Raw genomic sequence first — 17352 nt, forward strand, 5'->3', positions numbered from 1 at the left:
TAGCAGGTATATTCTGCTACTGTGAGAGTGACCAACTCAAGTTTCAGTCAATATCTGGAAAGTTAAAAATCTTCCATTATAAGACATTCTGATTTACTGGCCCACTTTATTTTCCTGCATAGTTATTCGTTATACTTATTGTAGTCAGTAGGCTTATAACACACTCCTGTTATTTTTGTTTTCCCAGTGCTGTGTCACAGCAAATTGACTCAACATTGCACTGGTTACCCAAGTCAAATGGATGCGCTGCCTTAGATTTTATGTGTGTCTTAACTCCACCCCTCCCCCAGATCCTGACTGACTCAACACTGCACTGGCCACCCATATTATTTTCATTAGAAATTGTGACATCAATATTAATGGTGTCACAATTTGCTTAAAACCATTAGTAATAGGACTAAAGGGGACACCAAATGGAATATGCTCATTATGGTAAGGGTGCCTCCATAGCCAGGTGGGCAGGAGCAGCAGTGCGTAGCTCCTTGATCAGAACAGGATTTGAGCCCGTGACCATCAAATACGGAGGATATGGAAAGGTCAGGAAATGGCCACCGCATATCCCTGAAACAATATGGTCTTAATTGCTAATGCTCCTAAAAACCAAAACCAAATAATAACAACATTATGGTAGGATGGTATTATTTACCAAGACTGCTGATCCAAGGGCTGCAGAAAATTAAATGGAAATAAGAGAGCCTTAGTATTAGTAAATTAGTAATGGACAATGTTTCATGAAAGCAAGCTTATACAGCATCAGGCAAAAGGAGGGAGGACTTCCCATTTCACTTATTCATCCTATCAAGTAGTCTGTCTAGTTCTTTCTTGAATTTATACAAGTTTCCACTTTCTCAACATCAGATGGAAGTTTTTTTCCAGCAATCAACCACCTGCTAACTATATTTAGGACGGTAGGTAGAGCGAATTCAGATTAATTTTCAACCAAAAAAAAAAAAACACACTTTCTCGTAAGTCACCTGATAGGCTTGTGTGACCACTGCTGGGTGAAGAAGATAAATTAAAAATTTTGCTTCAGAGATTTTTAGCCTAGTATTTTTAGTAAATGAGGGAAACTACAACAAACTTAAGAACCATACCAAGGCAATACTATACATATGGTAAAGTTGTTTTACAGAGGATACCAAAATGCAATAGTGCTGTATTATTTATTACAATTTTTTTTTTTAAATTGACTCTTTTTCTTCTGTTTCTATACTTTATTTAGAATATTAGTAACAAAGACTTTACCTGGCCATCAGACTTTCCTAATGCTGAATTAAGAATAAAATCTGGTGGAGATATAACATCAACCAAAGCTACAGCTTCATTTTTCAGCTCACTGCACATCTTTAATATTTCTGCTCTGATAACTTCTGCAGCTGCTGATCCTTGACAATAACCTCCTGTAGTACAAAGGGGGGAAAAAATTATCACTACATATAGGAAACAACCAATAAGTTCAGTTCACAGTTTGAACACTCACTTGCACAATACCAAAACTTTATTTAAAACAAAAAAATCTGTAATGTTAAATGATATGAAGTATTTTCAAAACAAGTATCTGACAAACAACTGTCAAATACTTGTTTTGAAGGCAGGGAAAAAAGTAACAATAAACTAAAGGGATCTGGGTTGTGGACAACTATAAATTTGAACCCCTCCTCCCAGATGACCGAACAGCCCCTATATGATCTTTAAGAACCATACCAAAGCAGCCATCGACGCCTCTGTAGCCAGGTGGGCAGGAGCAGCAGTGCGTAGCACATGCTTCTTGATTAGACCGGGGTTCGAGCCTGTGACCATCAAATACGGAGGATGCAGAAAGGTCAGGGAATGACCACCGCATATCCCCGAAGCAATATGGCCTTAGTTGCTAATGCTCCAAATAACAAACAAAACAAAGCAGCCATCACCCCCTCCTCTGGTGGCAGACCATGTAGTATGGCAGTTTTGCCATGCATCTGGGTAATGGCATATGTTACAGATAAATAGTAAATATACTTCTTAAGGAACAGTGCTGCATATTTTACATGCAAGACTATGCAAATTGTGGTGCCTTGCTTCACAATGTAATATCGATGCCTCATTCACAAATTTCATTTGCCCTTAGCTCTGTACACAATTAAAGCCTCTGCCAACTCACATAGAGTAATCCAGTGAAACAAGTAGCTAAATGCATTTAAATATAACACCATATTTTTATCCTGTCCTGAGAAGTGTGACCTTTATAATTGCACCTAGCTATTTATATAGAATAGTCTCAAATGTAATACCATGCTCTTTACTGTCCTGATAAGTTTGACTTATGATTGCACATAGCTATTTATATGCGATAGTCTTGTTTGAAAATAGATAGAATGAATGATTCTAGAGGAACTCATAAAAATCTCCATTGAAATTAAGTTCTGAAAAACTTAACACACAAAATACAGAATCAAAAGAATGATGATTAATTTTACAGCTGAAAGCTTGACGTACTGTTGATTATCTATTAAGATTCTTAGCAGAGCTTATTATTTTATTCACTTCTAGATCCGTATTGATTAGGATTAAATTTACATAAAGGAAAGTAAAGAGAGTAAAAGTTTTCAATTTAAAAACATGTTTCTAGGAAGAAGGAGTGCACCACCTTTTTCCTGGTTGTCATTTATAAAATTATATGAAGAAGATTCGTGTGGTGAAAAACTAAGAGCTGGACAAGAAGCTTTCGATGTCATCATCATCAGTTGGTGAATGACATGAGTTGTAAGTGTTGATTTATAGTATCGTGGTACCCAGGATACATCACGTTAAACATGTGTAAACTTGATTCGTGTAAGCTGCCATATTGGTGATAGATTCGTGGGTAATTTAGTGTTTAAAATTTCGTATGATCTATTTTGGCAGAACCATTCTATAGCTAGGGCTTCGTACTGGAATATCTTATAATTCAATTTAAGTTTAATTATTCGATTAAAGTTTAATTAGTGTAATTGTGTTATCTATTAATGGATCATGATTAAAAGAGTGTACATGCTGACTGAGTTCAGTTCCTGGTTGATCTGATTTGAAACTATTATAATGATAGTATGCTCTCGTGCTGTTCTGGAAGTTCCATATTTTGTGGTGATTTTCTGGATGTAATGCATGCTACACGAGTAGCATGCATTACATCCAGATTGGCATTTTATAAAGTCTTGAATATTGCATTTATATGTTTCTCTGTATTTGCTGAAAAAAGTACTTAGTTTATTATATGATGAAAAAATCAGTGTAATGTTTGTACCTCTAAAAATATTCCACAGCTGAGGTGCAAGTTGGCTATGATAGGGAAGTGTGACTATTGTATTTTGTGTATGATCGGTACTAATGTTATCAATGCGAGGATTATTTTAATTTTTTCTTTTACACCTAATATGGTTTCTTGAATTAACTATTCTAGCTATAAAGGTTTTTGTTAAGTATAGTAGTTCTGTAGTCAAATCTTCCTGTGAATGATTGTATTTAATTGCATTGTAGATTTGGTTGAATAATACTGATTTTTTTGTGTTGTAGTGGTGGTGGGAATGAAAATGTAGGAATTTTCCTGTATTTTCCATCCACAACAAACTAAAATATACTTTAGAACTAGAAGAAGATAATAGTATTAATTTTTTTTCAATCCGACCATATATAAATCCGATAAACTCAAAACGTGAACATACAGAAAAAAGACATATACAGAAAAATTCCTATCCACTACCAATTCCTTAAATGCTGATCTCCAGGTATTCTCTAGTGGGGCAAAGATAACTTAGTTGATTTCAATCCTTCTAAAACTCAGTCCTGTCTTATATCTCACAAAAAGGATTCTTCAGCTCCTATGCTTATCTTTGGTGACACTCCGATTTCTAGGCAAGATGATATATCTCTTTTGGGGATTACCCTGACTTCTTTAATCTCTCTTGGCACAAGCACATTACAAATATTGCTTCCTCTGCTTCTACAAACCTTGGTTTTCTTTTTCGCTCTCAGCATTACTTTTATTCCAAACAGCTGTTCACTCTGTACAAATTGCAAATCTGCCCTACCATGGAATATTGTTCCCACATCTGGTGCAGCACCCCCAAAACCACTCTCAGGCTTGAAGAGGGCAGTTAGGTTAAATAATGGCTCATCTCTAACAGAATCTCTCCATTCGCTGTCTCATAGACATACTGTTTCTGCTGCGTGCCTTTTCTACAGATACTTCCATGGGCCAATTCTTCTGAATTGGCTTCTATAATTCTCTCTCTCTCTCTCTCTCTCTCTCTCTCTCTCTCTCTCTCTCTCTCTCTCTCTCTCTCTCTCTCTCTCTCTCTCTCTCTTCAAAACAGTCCAAACACATGCCGCCACCAGCCAACATCCATTTACTGTCCAAACTTCAAACTCACAGAACCAACTTTTCATCTTCCTTGTTTATTCTTTCAACTACCGTTTTCTAGAACAACCTTCCTTTACATATTTCCTGAAAATTACTGTCTACAGAAGCTCAAGTCTAATTTCAACAAATATCTTCTTTCGTCTTCTCAACCTCCAACCCAAGCATAGTACTAAGTACTACAATACCTCTCGTGTTTGGGGTTTCATAAAAAAAAAAGAAAGGGACGATTCACTAAACCAAATTTTTACAGTAAGACAGATATCGGAAAAATTGTAGGAACATAACAGAGACATATATGCTATTTTTTGACTTCCAGAAAACATATAATTGTATCCACAGGAGAAATATACAGAAAATAATGAGGGAATTCAAGGCACACTGCCCATTTTCTGTTTCGCACTTTATTTCACAACTTGTGTGATCTGATCCAGTTTTGACACAATACGATTTCCATAATTTTTTTATATGATGTCAATGGCTTTATTTCACTTTAAAAGATAATCAGATTTTATGAAGATTTTGCAAATGGAAATTATTTATTAAGTGCACTGCACAGATGTCTTGCTTATGCAGCTGATTTTGATTCCTCTTTTAGAAAAAATAAGAGGGAACTGGAAACAACGTTTAACCAAATAACAAACTATTGAATCAATGAAGAAAAAAATAATAATAGCATAGTAATGAGATGATTCAGGAATAGGAATATTTCCATTATTTACCATAATTCTGAGCCTGATAATAGCTCAAAATAATAGCAATAGAATTTAAATTATATTACTACAGAGCAACAAATTTTAATACACATTAACTCTTCTAAAATGATAATAACAGTTGGATGACATATTGTGCAGATTATCTCTAAACACCTGAATGAAAGCACTTCACATGTGTAAAGTTTGGAACCTATTTGTTATTCACAGAGTGTAAAAATCCACACTGCAGATGTTTTCTCCTTTTCTTCAGTGATTGTAATCCCATCTTCACAAAACATAAAATTAATACCTATAAATGCAAAAATTAAATTATACACAACTATCATAAGACCTATCATAATCTACCAATCAGTGACTTGGAGAATAAGGAGGAAAAGAAGCTGAAAAACCTTTGAAATAAGACACTCACAAAGATCTTAAGACAAGCGCCTCACCAAGGTGTCTCTGGAATCAGAAACCCACATTAAAAAAAGAGAAATCCACAACAATAAACTATATCAAATCAAAAGAGACTCAAGTGCACTGGCCATGTAACCACATTCCAGGAACCAGAATATCAAATAGAATTTTCATGATGAAACTGGGTGAGAGAATACTTAGGAGAAGACGAAGGAAGTGAAGTCAATGTTAGGAATGATGCTGAAATACTTGAAACTACGAACTGGAGACAGACAGAAGGCAGATTGAAAAAGTATTATGAAGGCAGCAAAAGACTATCAAGATTCACAGTTGCTAAAGATGATGATGATTGAGTTGTAACTCAAATTTAAGGAAGAATCTTTGCATATATTTTGAAGGTGGAAAATTAATGTTATCTTTCTCTGTGGGAGTTAGTGAATATCATATACAGGTCGACCATCACTAATCCGGCAGTGTTGGGACCTGTGGGGTGCCGGATTAGTAAGTTTCCCAGATCACCAGTGGTTATTTTAGCACATACATTTTACCCAACAGCTAACCACCACCTCCTTCTACCTTTAAAACATTGACTGCCAAGCTAGTTTAAAAAAAAAATTCCCCAGTGGCTAAAAATATTTAGGAAATAATTTGATTAGTAATTCTAAAATAAATATTGCAATGTCAGTGTTTTGTTTTTTCGCTTAAAATATAAAAAAAAAAGTCTTTTTTTATTTTTATGTTGTATATATGTGGCCACATATGTTAGTTACTTTACTTCTTCTGAAGCCATGTTGGCCACATACACATAAATATTGCAATGTCAGTGTTTTGTTTTTTCGCTTAAAATATAAAAAAAAAAGTCTTTTTTTTTTTTTTTTTTGTTGTATATATGTGGCCACATATGTTAGTTACTTTACTTCTTCTGAAGCCATGTTGGCCACATACATGTGACTCTATTACGACATACATATGAAGGTCGTTTGTGATTAGTTTATTGCACACGTGGTGAGCCTGCAATAAAACTAATTACAATAAAATAAACTCTCAAACATCGCAATAAGTTTGTCAGTATTGTTAGAGATTTTGTGAAAACAAGTTCGTTAGCGCACTGTATTATTTGTCATATTGTGTTGTAAGAAAAAAGAAAAAAAATCTAAAAAGGAATGGCTAAAAGAAAATTATTATTATTAATAAATAAGGATAAATGGAACATTATGAATAATTTGTTAAGTACAAGGAAGAAATTATCAAGGGGAAATCAAATTAAAACACTATTAGAACAGATTTCTGGTACAAACAAACAATATGAGGCTGCAAATAGGTTTGCCAAAGCTGTATTAGATCTCAAAAGATATTATATTCATTATTGCCAAAATTCCTTTACTCAACAAGATAGTCTTCCTCAGATAGTGAACTCTTGTGTAGTCTTAACTCCACAATATACTGAGATTCTTAAGATTATAGAACAGTTAAAGAACATGAAATCTTACGGATTGGACTGTATTACAGTAACCGAAGTAAAGAGAAATAAAGAACAGTTCTCTGTTCTCTTGGTGGAGCTTATAGGATGGATGTTAGAGTCGGGAAGCTATCCTACAAATTTACTTTCATTTAAGGTAATACCTATATATAAAAAGGGATCACCAGATGACTTTTGCAATTATAGACCAATAACAATACAGTCAGTTATAAATAATATAATAGAAAATTATATTTTTTCCCATATAAGCAAATACTTACATCAATATGGACTGTTAAACAACTCTCTATTCTAATATCGGAAGGGCAAGAGCACACAGACATTATTAGAGAATTTAGTAGACTCTTTTAACTTACATTTAAACAACAATAACTTCATAATGGTTTTATTTATAGATTTGACCAAAGCATATAACTTAACTGATATCCCAATATTGCAAAATAAATTACTGAAATATGGTATAAAGGGAAGAATCAATCAACTCTTAGCATGTTATTTAACCAAAAGAAAAATAACAGTTGAAGTATAAAATACAAAGGGAAAATATAATATAAAGAGAGGAGTACCTCAGGGCACTCATGCAGGGCCAATCATGTTCAACATCTATATAAATGACATATTCGAAGTAAAAAACTCCTTTATAAAAATTTATGCAGATGATATAATCTTATATACAATGGGAAAGAACCTGAACAAAAATGGCTCAAGATTTACAGCAGGATGTAATACATTTACAAACTTGGTTGCATGATAATAAATTAGCACTCAGCTTTGAAAAAACAAAATTTTTGGTAATTAGACCTCCTCATCAAACCTTGGACATGCAGTCCTCTATTAAATTACATAAACATAAATGCTTACATGATCAGAATTTCTAGAATTGCAAATGTCTAACTGTGGAAGACGTTTCAAATCATTGTTACCTTGGGTTATGGATTGACTACAGTCTAAGTTGGGCAATGCATATAACAAATTTGTACAAAAAAAATGAGATTTTATGTGTACTTTTTTTACTACATTAAGAATAAGTTAAATCTCAGAACAAAAGTTACCTTATATTATGCATTAGTGGACTCTCAACTCAATTATTTAGTAAATGTATGGGCACGAGCAAATATAACTGAAATAAGGATAATAAACAACTTAATTACAGGATTTTGAGACTATCAATGGGGACAAACTTTTGGAATGACCTAAATAAGAGATGACAATTTTCATTAAAATATAAAATACTTTATCCAGTTCAAAAACTGAAGTTAAATTTAATCTTGAAAAATCTTAACACTATTTTTGAAGAGTCGAATCTGCAAAGAAATGTCTCACATAATTTAAGGAACCCTAAAGCAATTGTTTTGCCTCAACCTAGGGTACTAAATAGATTTGGAGATAGGCATACAATGAATATAATAAACAACTTGTTGCTAGTGTAGATTTCAGGCTCAGAAGTTATTCTAACTCCAAATTAAAATTCTTAATAAGAAAATTTCTGATACTCAATGATACAGTAGATTAGAATTGCTATGCAGATAAATTGCTATCTCAGTTTGCAGTGCGGAATGTACTATGTGTTGTGATTTCATTATCTTTTCTGTTAGATAACAAATTTTCATGCAAAAACTGTTGTAAATGAAGAATTACAACTTGTTGTCAAGAAAGTTACTTTTCTTAACAAGTTCATTCATTGTAAACAAATTCTACTGATAAAAATAAATTGTATTGTATTAATAATAATAATAATTTTCTTACTAAGATAAGAGGAACTGAGAGAAATTGCTGGAATTTACAATTAAGCAGAGTTAAACTTCTCACAGACACACTGCTGTCGAGTTTTTCAGAAGTTCAACTTTATCTGTTATATACGGTGTTTGCACGACGAGAGGCACTTCCTTTATACATTGGAACCATGGCTGGGGCTAAATGTGAGCAGGTTATAATAATAAATGCAGAAAAGCAAGTGGGAATGGCTTGCCAGTGTTTACGAGTTCACGCCAACAGCTAATGCTGCAACCAACGTCACTAAAACAGTAGCGGCAGGTCGGTGCGCCGACCTGGGAAATTTGAAATTACATTCGCAGAAATTATGTCCAAATTAGCAGTGGAACCGGATTACCAGTGGCCGGATTAGTGATGGTCAACCTGTACTCTATTAAATTCATTAAGAGGTCCAAAAACCATAGATTTTAACAAAATTTTGCTTAGGTGACCATAAAAAAAAAAAAATAAATAAAATAAAAAAAAAGAAATTGAACTACAGCTATGTTGGTAAAACTGCTGAAAAATAGTTTCATGGCACTAGGAGTAAATCTGATGATTGCACCCTAGCTTCAAGTTAAATGACATTACTCAAAACTGTCATTATGGCCACAGTACTTGTTTTCTTGTTGTTTTAGAGGTTTTTTGGCACAAAGGCCTCCTGGTGCTTCTTCGTGATTTACTTGTGATCAGATCTTCTATATTATGATGATTATAAAAATTTAAGCATTTCAAGTAGTCAAACAGCTCATCAAGATTCATCATGATCCAGAATATGTTAGCAGTTCCTAAAAGATAGAGAGATAAAGCTAGTTTTCTGGATATTTGATTGTTGAGGACATTCAGTGGTGATGTGTTTGATTGTTAGCTGGGAATGACTGATATGGAGTCAAGGAAAATTTACTTCTCACCTGAAATTAGATGTCCACAGCTGTTCTTTTTTTATCTGTAGAAGTTTATTACTGATTTGAGTTTGCCACTGTTGAGACCAGCGATTCCTACATGCTGTTTTAATAATGGATTTGTAATCAGTGTAGGACACTTTTGGGTGACAGGAAAGTCCAGTGTCAGAATGTTTAGCAGTGCAATCTGTATGTTTATTCCCTGAGATGCCAACATGATCTGAGATCCAGAAGAAGGTGACCATCTAGGATGCATGCTTGATAGTGACATAATCGAGTTTGGGTATGTTTTTCAGAATGGAATGAGATGGAGAAAAACAGACAGACTGAAAGGCAGTAACTGTACTTAGGGAGTCTGTATATATCACAGCTTGGTTGAAATGGTAATTTCTTATGTATGTAAGGCTAATTTATTGCTGGCTAATTATCTAGGGCTTACTTTATAGATTCTGTAGGAAGAGACACAGCTACTGAGAAGATGAAAGAAACTGTTACAGTATCCACCGCTTCACCTGTTTTAGAGCCATTAGTATAGATACACAGTTTCTCCATGTATTTCCAATGTGTGTGTTTCATGTAGCTGCTAAAAGTTGTTGTTATTGTTTGCTAGGGAGCATTTTCCACACTGCTGAAAGAAATCATCACAAAGAATTGAGAATAGAGTTCAGGAAGTTGAGGAGTAGCAAAATCCTGGAGGATATCTGGAAATCAATTCCCAAACTGTGCATGAGCTCTCTCAATTGATGTCTTACAGGGTGGTTTTTTGGTAAATTTATTGTGGTATAGCATGTGACATATTGAGGATCAAATATGTCACATAGCTAAATAGTAGGGGTTTTCTCCTGAAATGTGAGATGTTCTCACAGCTATCCTGAGAGCATTCACAATAACTGTGAGAGAACACATGCAATAAAGAACTTTTTCTTGTAGTCACAGATTGGCAATCATTAACCCAAGTGGGACCAAATTAAGGTTTTGTAGAGAAGACGGAGAACATTTATCAACACACCAGGAAATAGTACAGATGGCATTTAAGGTGTTTAATTTTTTTTAGACAAACCATCTTAAGGTAATCTATGAGTACCAAATTTATGTTTATTATGTAAATATAGGTCCAATAAATGAAACTTGTTGGTAAGAGGAATCACTGTTTTTTAAACAGTTTCTGGATCTGAATGTGGGTTGTGGTTTTACAGAAGTGGATTGCAGTAGATTTCTTTTCTTCTAGGGGGAATAGCCATTGGATAGCACCAATGATTCTATTTTGACTATGGAAAGTTGAAGTTGCCTTTCAATAGCATTCAGAGTTTGTGAATGACAAGAGAAAATGAGGTCATCAAAAAACATATAATTCAACTATGTTTGGAATATTCCATGTTATGGTTGTAATTCTTACGGTAAATAATATGGTATAACATACTGAGGATGACAGACTGTGGTACACCCTCCTCTCGGTCAAATGATCTGGATACACTGTTCAGATAACACTGTTTGGATAAACTGTTCAGATGTGGTGTAGAAGGTATAAATTAGGATAACTGGCCTCTCAACCCAAAAGAATGACGATCTTGAAGAACACCATATCACCAAAGAGTATAAAAGGCTTTCTCAATGTCCAGATTAACCATGACCATATGTTGTCTCCTTATAAAATCATTGCAGATATTCGCTTTTATTTTTAATCATCACATATAATGTAGAACAAGTCTTCCAAAGCCTATACTTATTGCTTTTAGCAACTTTTTACTATCTTTCTGGGAACTATGCAAGTTGCTTATGAACAAATTTTACCAAAATTCTACATAAATAACTAGTCGGTAAAACCATCTTGTAATTATGTGGAAATATGCAATCCATACATGGATCCAGGAAGTCTAGGATAGTTCAGTGATAGGAGTTTGGGTAAAGGGAAGGGTTTTTTGATTTGGTAAAGGTGACTACAGTGGTCTCAGAGATTTTTTAGGTTCTATACAATGGGACCAACTGATGATGATGTTACCAATAGCAAATTCTAAATAGGAAGCATTCAAGGAAGTAATTTTGGAAGCTACTAGGCTTTTAAATTGTCAGGCAACACAGAAGCCTATGGTAGATACAACCTAGTCTGTAATCAAGTCACAAAGGAGGTTAGGTAAGTGAAGACAGATTATAAAAAATCTTGAGCAAAGGAGGCAAAGAAAAATAGCAAAGCCTTCTTTACTTATATAAACTCATTTTAAAATAATACGAGGAGTTTATCTCAACATAAACTCTAAAAGAAAGGGGATGAATTAAGTTGGTCCACTTGATATCAGTGGTTTGACTGTAGATGATCATAAGTGTCTGGGGACTAGGCACCTGCAAGGTGATCTGATTGAGGTGTATAAAACCTTGAATGGTTTGGCTCAATGCTGATGGGATTCTTCCTCTTGCTCAGAATAATAGCCCTGAGAGGACAAATTCAAATTGAGGAAAGACAGTTGTAGGAAAGATGTGTGGAAGTTTGCCTTTAGCCAGCTGGTGGTTGATTGCTGGAACAAACTTCCATCTGTCATCGTAGAAGTTGATAGCTTAAATAGATTCAAGGTAGAACTAGACAGACATTTGGAGCGAGTGGATGGGTGAAATGATAAGAGTTTTTTTTTTTTTTCGGCTGATGCTATATAAGCTTGCTTTCTTGCATCATGTGCCTTTACTAATGCTAATAGCTTGTAAAATCTGATTAGTAATATGTTCAGTGGCATTATCTAAGGGACTGGACCATAGCACCAGAAAACTAAATGTAATTCATAAGACTAAATTTACTATCAATGAATGTGAACATAAGAATAACTTTTAAAACTGAAGAACTGCAGCCTTGAGAAAATGCACTATAAAACACCCAGAGAATCTCTTGATCACTGTAACGCTTGGCACCCCAGGTCAGCCACATTTTACAGAAAGGGGGAGAGAAGTATTCACTACTCCATCCTATCAGTATTTATTTAATTATTTCATTTTTCTACACATTTCTTTCTACTTCCCCAAATGTCATTGTGTTGAGTTAAACAATGAAGTATATCCTTCGAATATATTTTTAAAATAGCAATGGATTTTCAGTTGCATGTATAAATTTTTTTTTTATATTTCCACAACATGTTTTCATTAAGAACAAAAAAACATAAGAAATATTATTTAATGCATGTTATAATATGATACATTCCTACCTTGATATAAGGTTGGGAGATGCTTCTCAAGACTCCATAAGCCATAAAGCATATTTAATTGTTGTAAAACTGTTGACAACTTACGATCTTCTTCTTGCTCAGTAAATCTTAAAAACCTCTGAAGTAATGTGTGCTAAAACATTGAATAGCATAAGAAACAAAGTTTTAGTGAAGAGCAATAAAAAAAAGATGTAGTATGTAAAAATGTATATGCATCTTTTCTTATGAAAAAAAAATATCCAAGAAACCAATATTTTGTTTTAACAATGAAAATATCAAAAATAAATACCCAAAATGGAATTATGTATTGAACAACTGATGAATTAAAAAATTTCCAGACATTAGTGAGGGTCTGCATTGTAGGTGAATTAATTTGGAAGAGAGAGAGAGAGAGAGTTAATCAATAAAATGTTGATATAATGAGCAATAGAATAACAAAATATTCAACATAACAAAATTACTTCCCATCCTCCTCTCCAAATTTATGTATCTAGGTAAAAATATTTCATTTTAATAAATATCATTTTAATGAAAATATCTGTTTAGCACACAAAAAAAAATTCAACATGCTACGAAAAAATCTCTGTATACATTAAAAAAGATTTCCTCCTGGTGAAATTTATTCGAGCCAATGGGAGAAGAAGGGAGGGCAATTACGTCGCTTATTCAAGCCATAACTGCCTCTATAACGTTCACCAACTTTGCACACATGAATGTGTGCGAAGTTGGTGAACGTGTGTCTAATACATGACCACGCCCGGCATCATATGATATTCCATTGTAATGTTATCTGATGAAGGGACCCAACTAACCCCCAGGGATTCACATCTGGTGAGTATGGGCTTCGCATATCCAGGGTTCTGAGCTGGATATCATCATTCTTCTCTTCCTTGGTGATTCCCTTCTACTCACTCTCTCTCTCTCTCTCTCTCTCTCTCTCTCTCTCTCTCTCTCTCTCTCTCTCAGGGTAACTTGGGAATTTTTTTTTTTTTGGCTGGTGCAGTATAAGCCTCAGGCTTCCTTGCAATATATGGCTAAAAATAATTTATCTTGTGCAAAGCTGAAGGAATTTTCATAGGTCCTCAAATAAGAAAGCTCCTAAAAGATGAATTTCAAAGAAACCTGAATGATGTTGAACTGGCTGCATGGAGATCTTTCAAGGCTGCAGTACACAAATTCCTCGGAAAGAGAAAAGAAGAGAACTATGAGCAACTGGTGGCAAACTTGCTGAAATGTTACAAGGACATGGGGTGCCAAATGTCATTGAAAATGCATTTCCTTCATTCCCATCTGGATTTCTTTCCTGAAAACTTAGCAGATGTCAGTGATCAACAAGGAATGATTCTCTTGGTGATTTCCTCTTTTACTCTCTCTCTCTCTCTCTTTCTCTCTCTCTCTCTCTCTCTCTCTCTCTCTCTCGCAGAGCAATATGGCCTTAGTTGCTAATGCTCCTAAAAAAAAAAAAATAACTCTCTCTCAGGGTAACTCGAAATTTTTTTTTTTTGGCTGGTGCAACAAAAGCCTCAGGCTTCCTTGCACCATATGGCTAATGATGATAATAATTATAATATAGTTTGTATATTTCTAAATATTTGTATAGTTTGTAAATATTTTAGTGCTGCTCTTTTGGATGCAACAATATTGCTCATGTATTACATAAGTCATTTCCTGATTAGATATCAATCAGTGCATTTCGACAGGTGTGTCTGGAATCCGTGACGTTTGATTTGCTAATTATATGTAATAATGTAGTAATTAACACAACAGCACAACCTATATTGGCAATCACTGATTCCAAGAGAAAACGACGCCGCCATCAATCTTCACAGAAATATAGAGAGAAACATTCCAAAAGTTATGAACTAATCATAGAATAAGTTCAAGGACGACGGAGAAAGTGGAAAATGAAGACTACAGACGTGGGTAGCTAATATGGATGAAAAATATGCCAAAACTCAGTGAACTATTAAATGGCTCAGACGTAATGCAAGATCTTTGTAAGATCCTGATAATGAAGAAACTACTGAAGTATCATATTGTGATTTAGACGATATGGTAGATGAATGTCAACATTGCAGTGGATTATCTTTTCACGGCGAACTCTCAAGAGCCACACATCCATGTTGTCATGGAGGAAAAGTATGTTTGCCGATGGTAGATACCTACCCAGACTCCATAGTCTGCACAAGTAGCACAGTAGTATCATCACTATCCTCCCCACACTGGGTTTTTTTTTTTTTTTTTGTAGTTGTTGGCGCATCAGCTTCTGTGGCCATAATGCACCTTCCAAGGTTTTTGCAGTACTTTGATCCAAGCCCGAGTCGGGATTCGAACCCGCGACCTTTGGGTTGCCAGGCAGGCACTTTACCCACCTGGCTAGCCCGATCGGCCGCCACACTGGGTGGAAAAGGCCCAGGTTTGAATCCCGTCAATGATGCAAGGAACTTTAATGGGCTTTTTTTTATTCCATAGCTGAGTTTGTCGGTCTCAGGCATAGTTGGTTTCATTCCATAGCTAAGTCGGTCTCATCCAGCAAAATAGGCAAATCGACCAGAGAACACGTAATTTACAAACACAAATACAGGTTTATGTAATCAATTATTGGAAATTCTAATATAATAATAATAATATCCAGAAACTTTAAAGACTGTTGTTTGTCAACATAGAAAAAGGAAGACACTTCTGAGAAAATATTCAAGTCTACAACCAACTTTATGCCTTCGTGTCTTTTAATGCCAAAAACACGGACCTTCAAGGTGGCGGCAGCCCTCATACAATGCAAATACGAGGAGGTGCCATGGTGAATGGAACAATGAGTTTCATGTCCATTAGAGACATTCCACAATTCAGCCAAACCTACATTTATGACGACAGAGAAGCATTGATGGGTTAAAAGAGTGAAAAGGACTTAAGTAGACTCGAACGTTTTCTCGTTAGATTCTACATCACCAGGGGGTGGCGAGCAAAGTGAGCAGGGGGTGGAGACCCTTGTAATCATTATAATAAAATTTGTAAAAAGAAATCCTTGAATAATATGACATCCACTACTTCAACTTTCAATTTTAACAAATGGTATCAGCTCATGATGCCCCTACTGATTGATGAGGCAGCTGCAGCATTACTGAAATTGTTTGTTTACATCATATCATCTGACAGTTGCACTTATTATGGGTTATAAATTTGAAAATGAAAGTCTTTCATGATAATGTTTTTCCTTTTTCCATAGTATTAATAACAGTTTTGTTTCATTAAAATAAGTGTAAAAAAAGATAAACTGCATTTAATAAGTAAGTTTATTTTGCTGTAATTCTTTTCTAATATGTTACTATCATCTGACATTTTTTATTGTTTCAGTGTAATGAAATTTCATTATAACAAATATTGTTGTCCACACGAATTCGTTATATCGACATTTCACTGTATTTCACCATTTCAAAATAATGCTTATCATTCAAGTAAATTTATAGCAAAAGCTTCAGGCATACAAGAGCAAGAACATTACTACGAGGTGAGGCTATTAAATTATGAGACTACATGTGCAGCAACACTACACACCAAGTACCACCTGTGAAACAAAGGCACAGCAGTTGACCTCGAACCTTTTGCTAGTTGTCTACCAAATCACGGTCCAACACATTCATTTTCTTTGCACTGAGACAGGTTTTCATCAGTGGCAGCTTGTGACTGATGTGTAGGGGTTCTGCTTCTTAAAGTTACATTAAATTGCCTTGGTTATAAGACATATAGTACAAAGGGTACTAGGAAAGTTTTGCAATACAGCTTTGTTTATTTAATTTTTTCAAAGTAATTTCCTCTACATTCAATACACCTCTCCATCCTCCGAAACCAATCTTTAAACCAGTTCTGCCAAGTTTCACTAGGGAGTAAAGCACACTCATTGTCCCAAGCCCGTAGAAGGTCCTCATCACTGGAAAACCGCCTCCCTTTTAGCTTCATTTTCACATGCGGGAACAGTGCAAAGTCGCAGGGAGCAAGGTCTGGACTGTAGGGAGGGTGCTCGAGAAGTTTCAGTCCTGTCGTGGTCGAATATTCGGTGCAGGCTTTGGCGCGGTGAGCTGGAGCATTTTCGTGATGGAGGTACCAGGTGTCCATTCTTGACTTTGGCCGCAGGTTCTTCATAGATCCAATGACTTTAGCAGGCATTGTTCAGTATACCACTTAGCTGTGACTGTCTTCTGCGTGTCCAAAACGACACGTTCCACAATTCCACTCCATTTGAAAAATACAGCTATCATTTTCTTCTTTACAGATCGGGATTTTCTGACAATTACGGGTGTGTCGTTATCATCAAAGACCCAAACTTTGTTTTGAGCCTTGGTCGGCAGATCGTAATAGTACAGCCAAGTCTCGTCACCTGTCACGATGTTGTTCACATACCGAGATTGTCCCTTATCAAACTTTTTTAACATCTCCCGGCACCAAGTCACACGTCGTGTCATCTGCTCTTCAGTCAGTTTATGCGGCACCCAGAGAGAACAAAGTTTCTTCACGTGCAAATGATCTTGCAGACTCGAACGAATTG

General features: G+C 35.2%; 1 protein-coding gene across 2 annotated transcripts in view; it reads right to left on the minus strand.

The window, feature by feature from the left end:
• The window catches only part of LOC150085950 (peroxisomal acyl-coenzyme A oxidase 3-like), a 357646-nt gene that overhangs the window by 21002 nt on the left and 319292 nt on the right, over positions 1–17352 (minus strand). For both annotated transcript variants that reach the window (XM_090373609.1, XM_090373610.1), the window contains 2 exons: positions 12810–12942; positions 1246–1400 (listed from right to left, as the gene is read on the minus strand). In XM_090373609.1, coding sequence (XP_090229735.1) covers positions 1246–1400; positions 12810–12942 — 288 coding nt within the window. The remainder of the gene's footprint in view (positions 1–1245; positions 1401–12809; positions 12943–17352) is intronic.

This window comes from Mastigoproctus giganteus, chromosome 5, assembly GCF_048544385.1.
Source record: "Mastigoproctus giganteus isolate SK-2022 chromosome 5, ASM4854438v1, whole genome shotgun sequence".
Lineage (NCBI taxonomy): Eukaryota > Metazoa > Arthropoda > Arachnida > Uropygi > Thelyphonidae > Mastigoproctus > Mastigoproctus giganteus.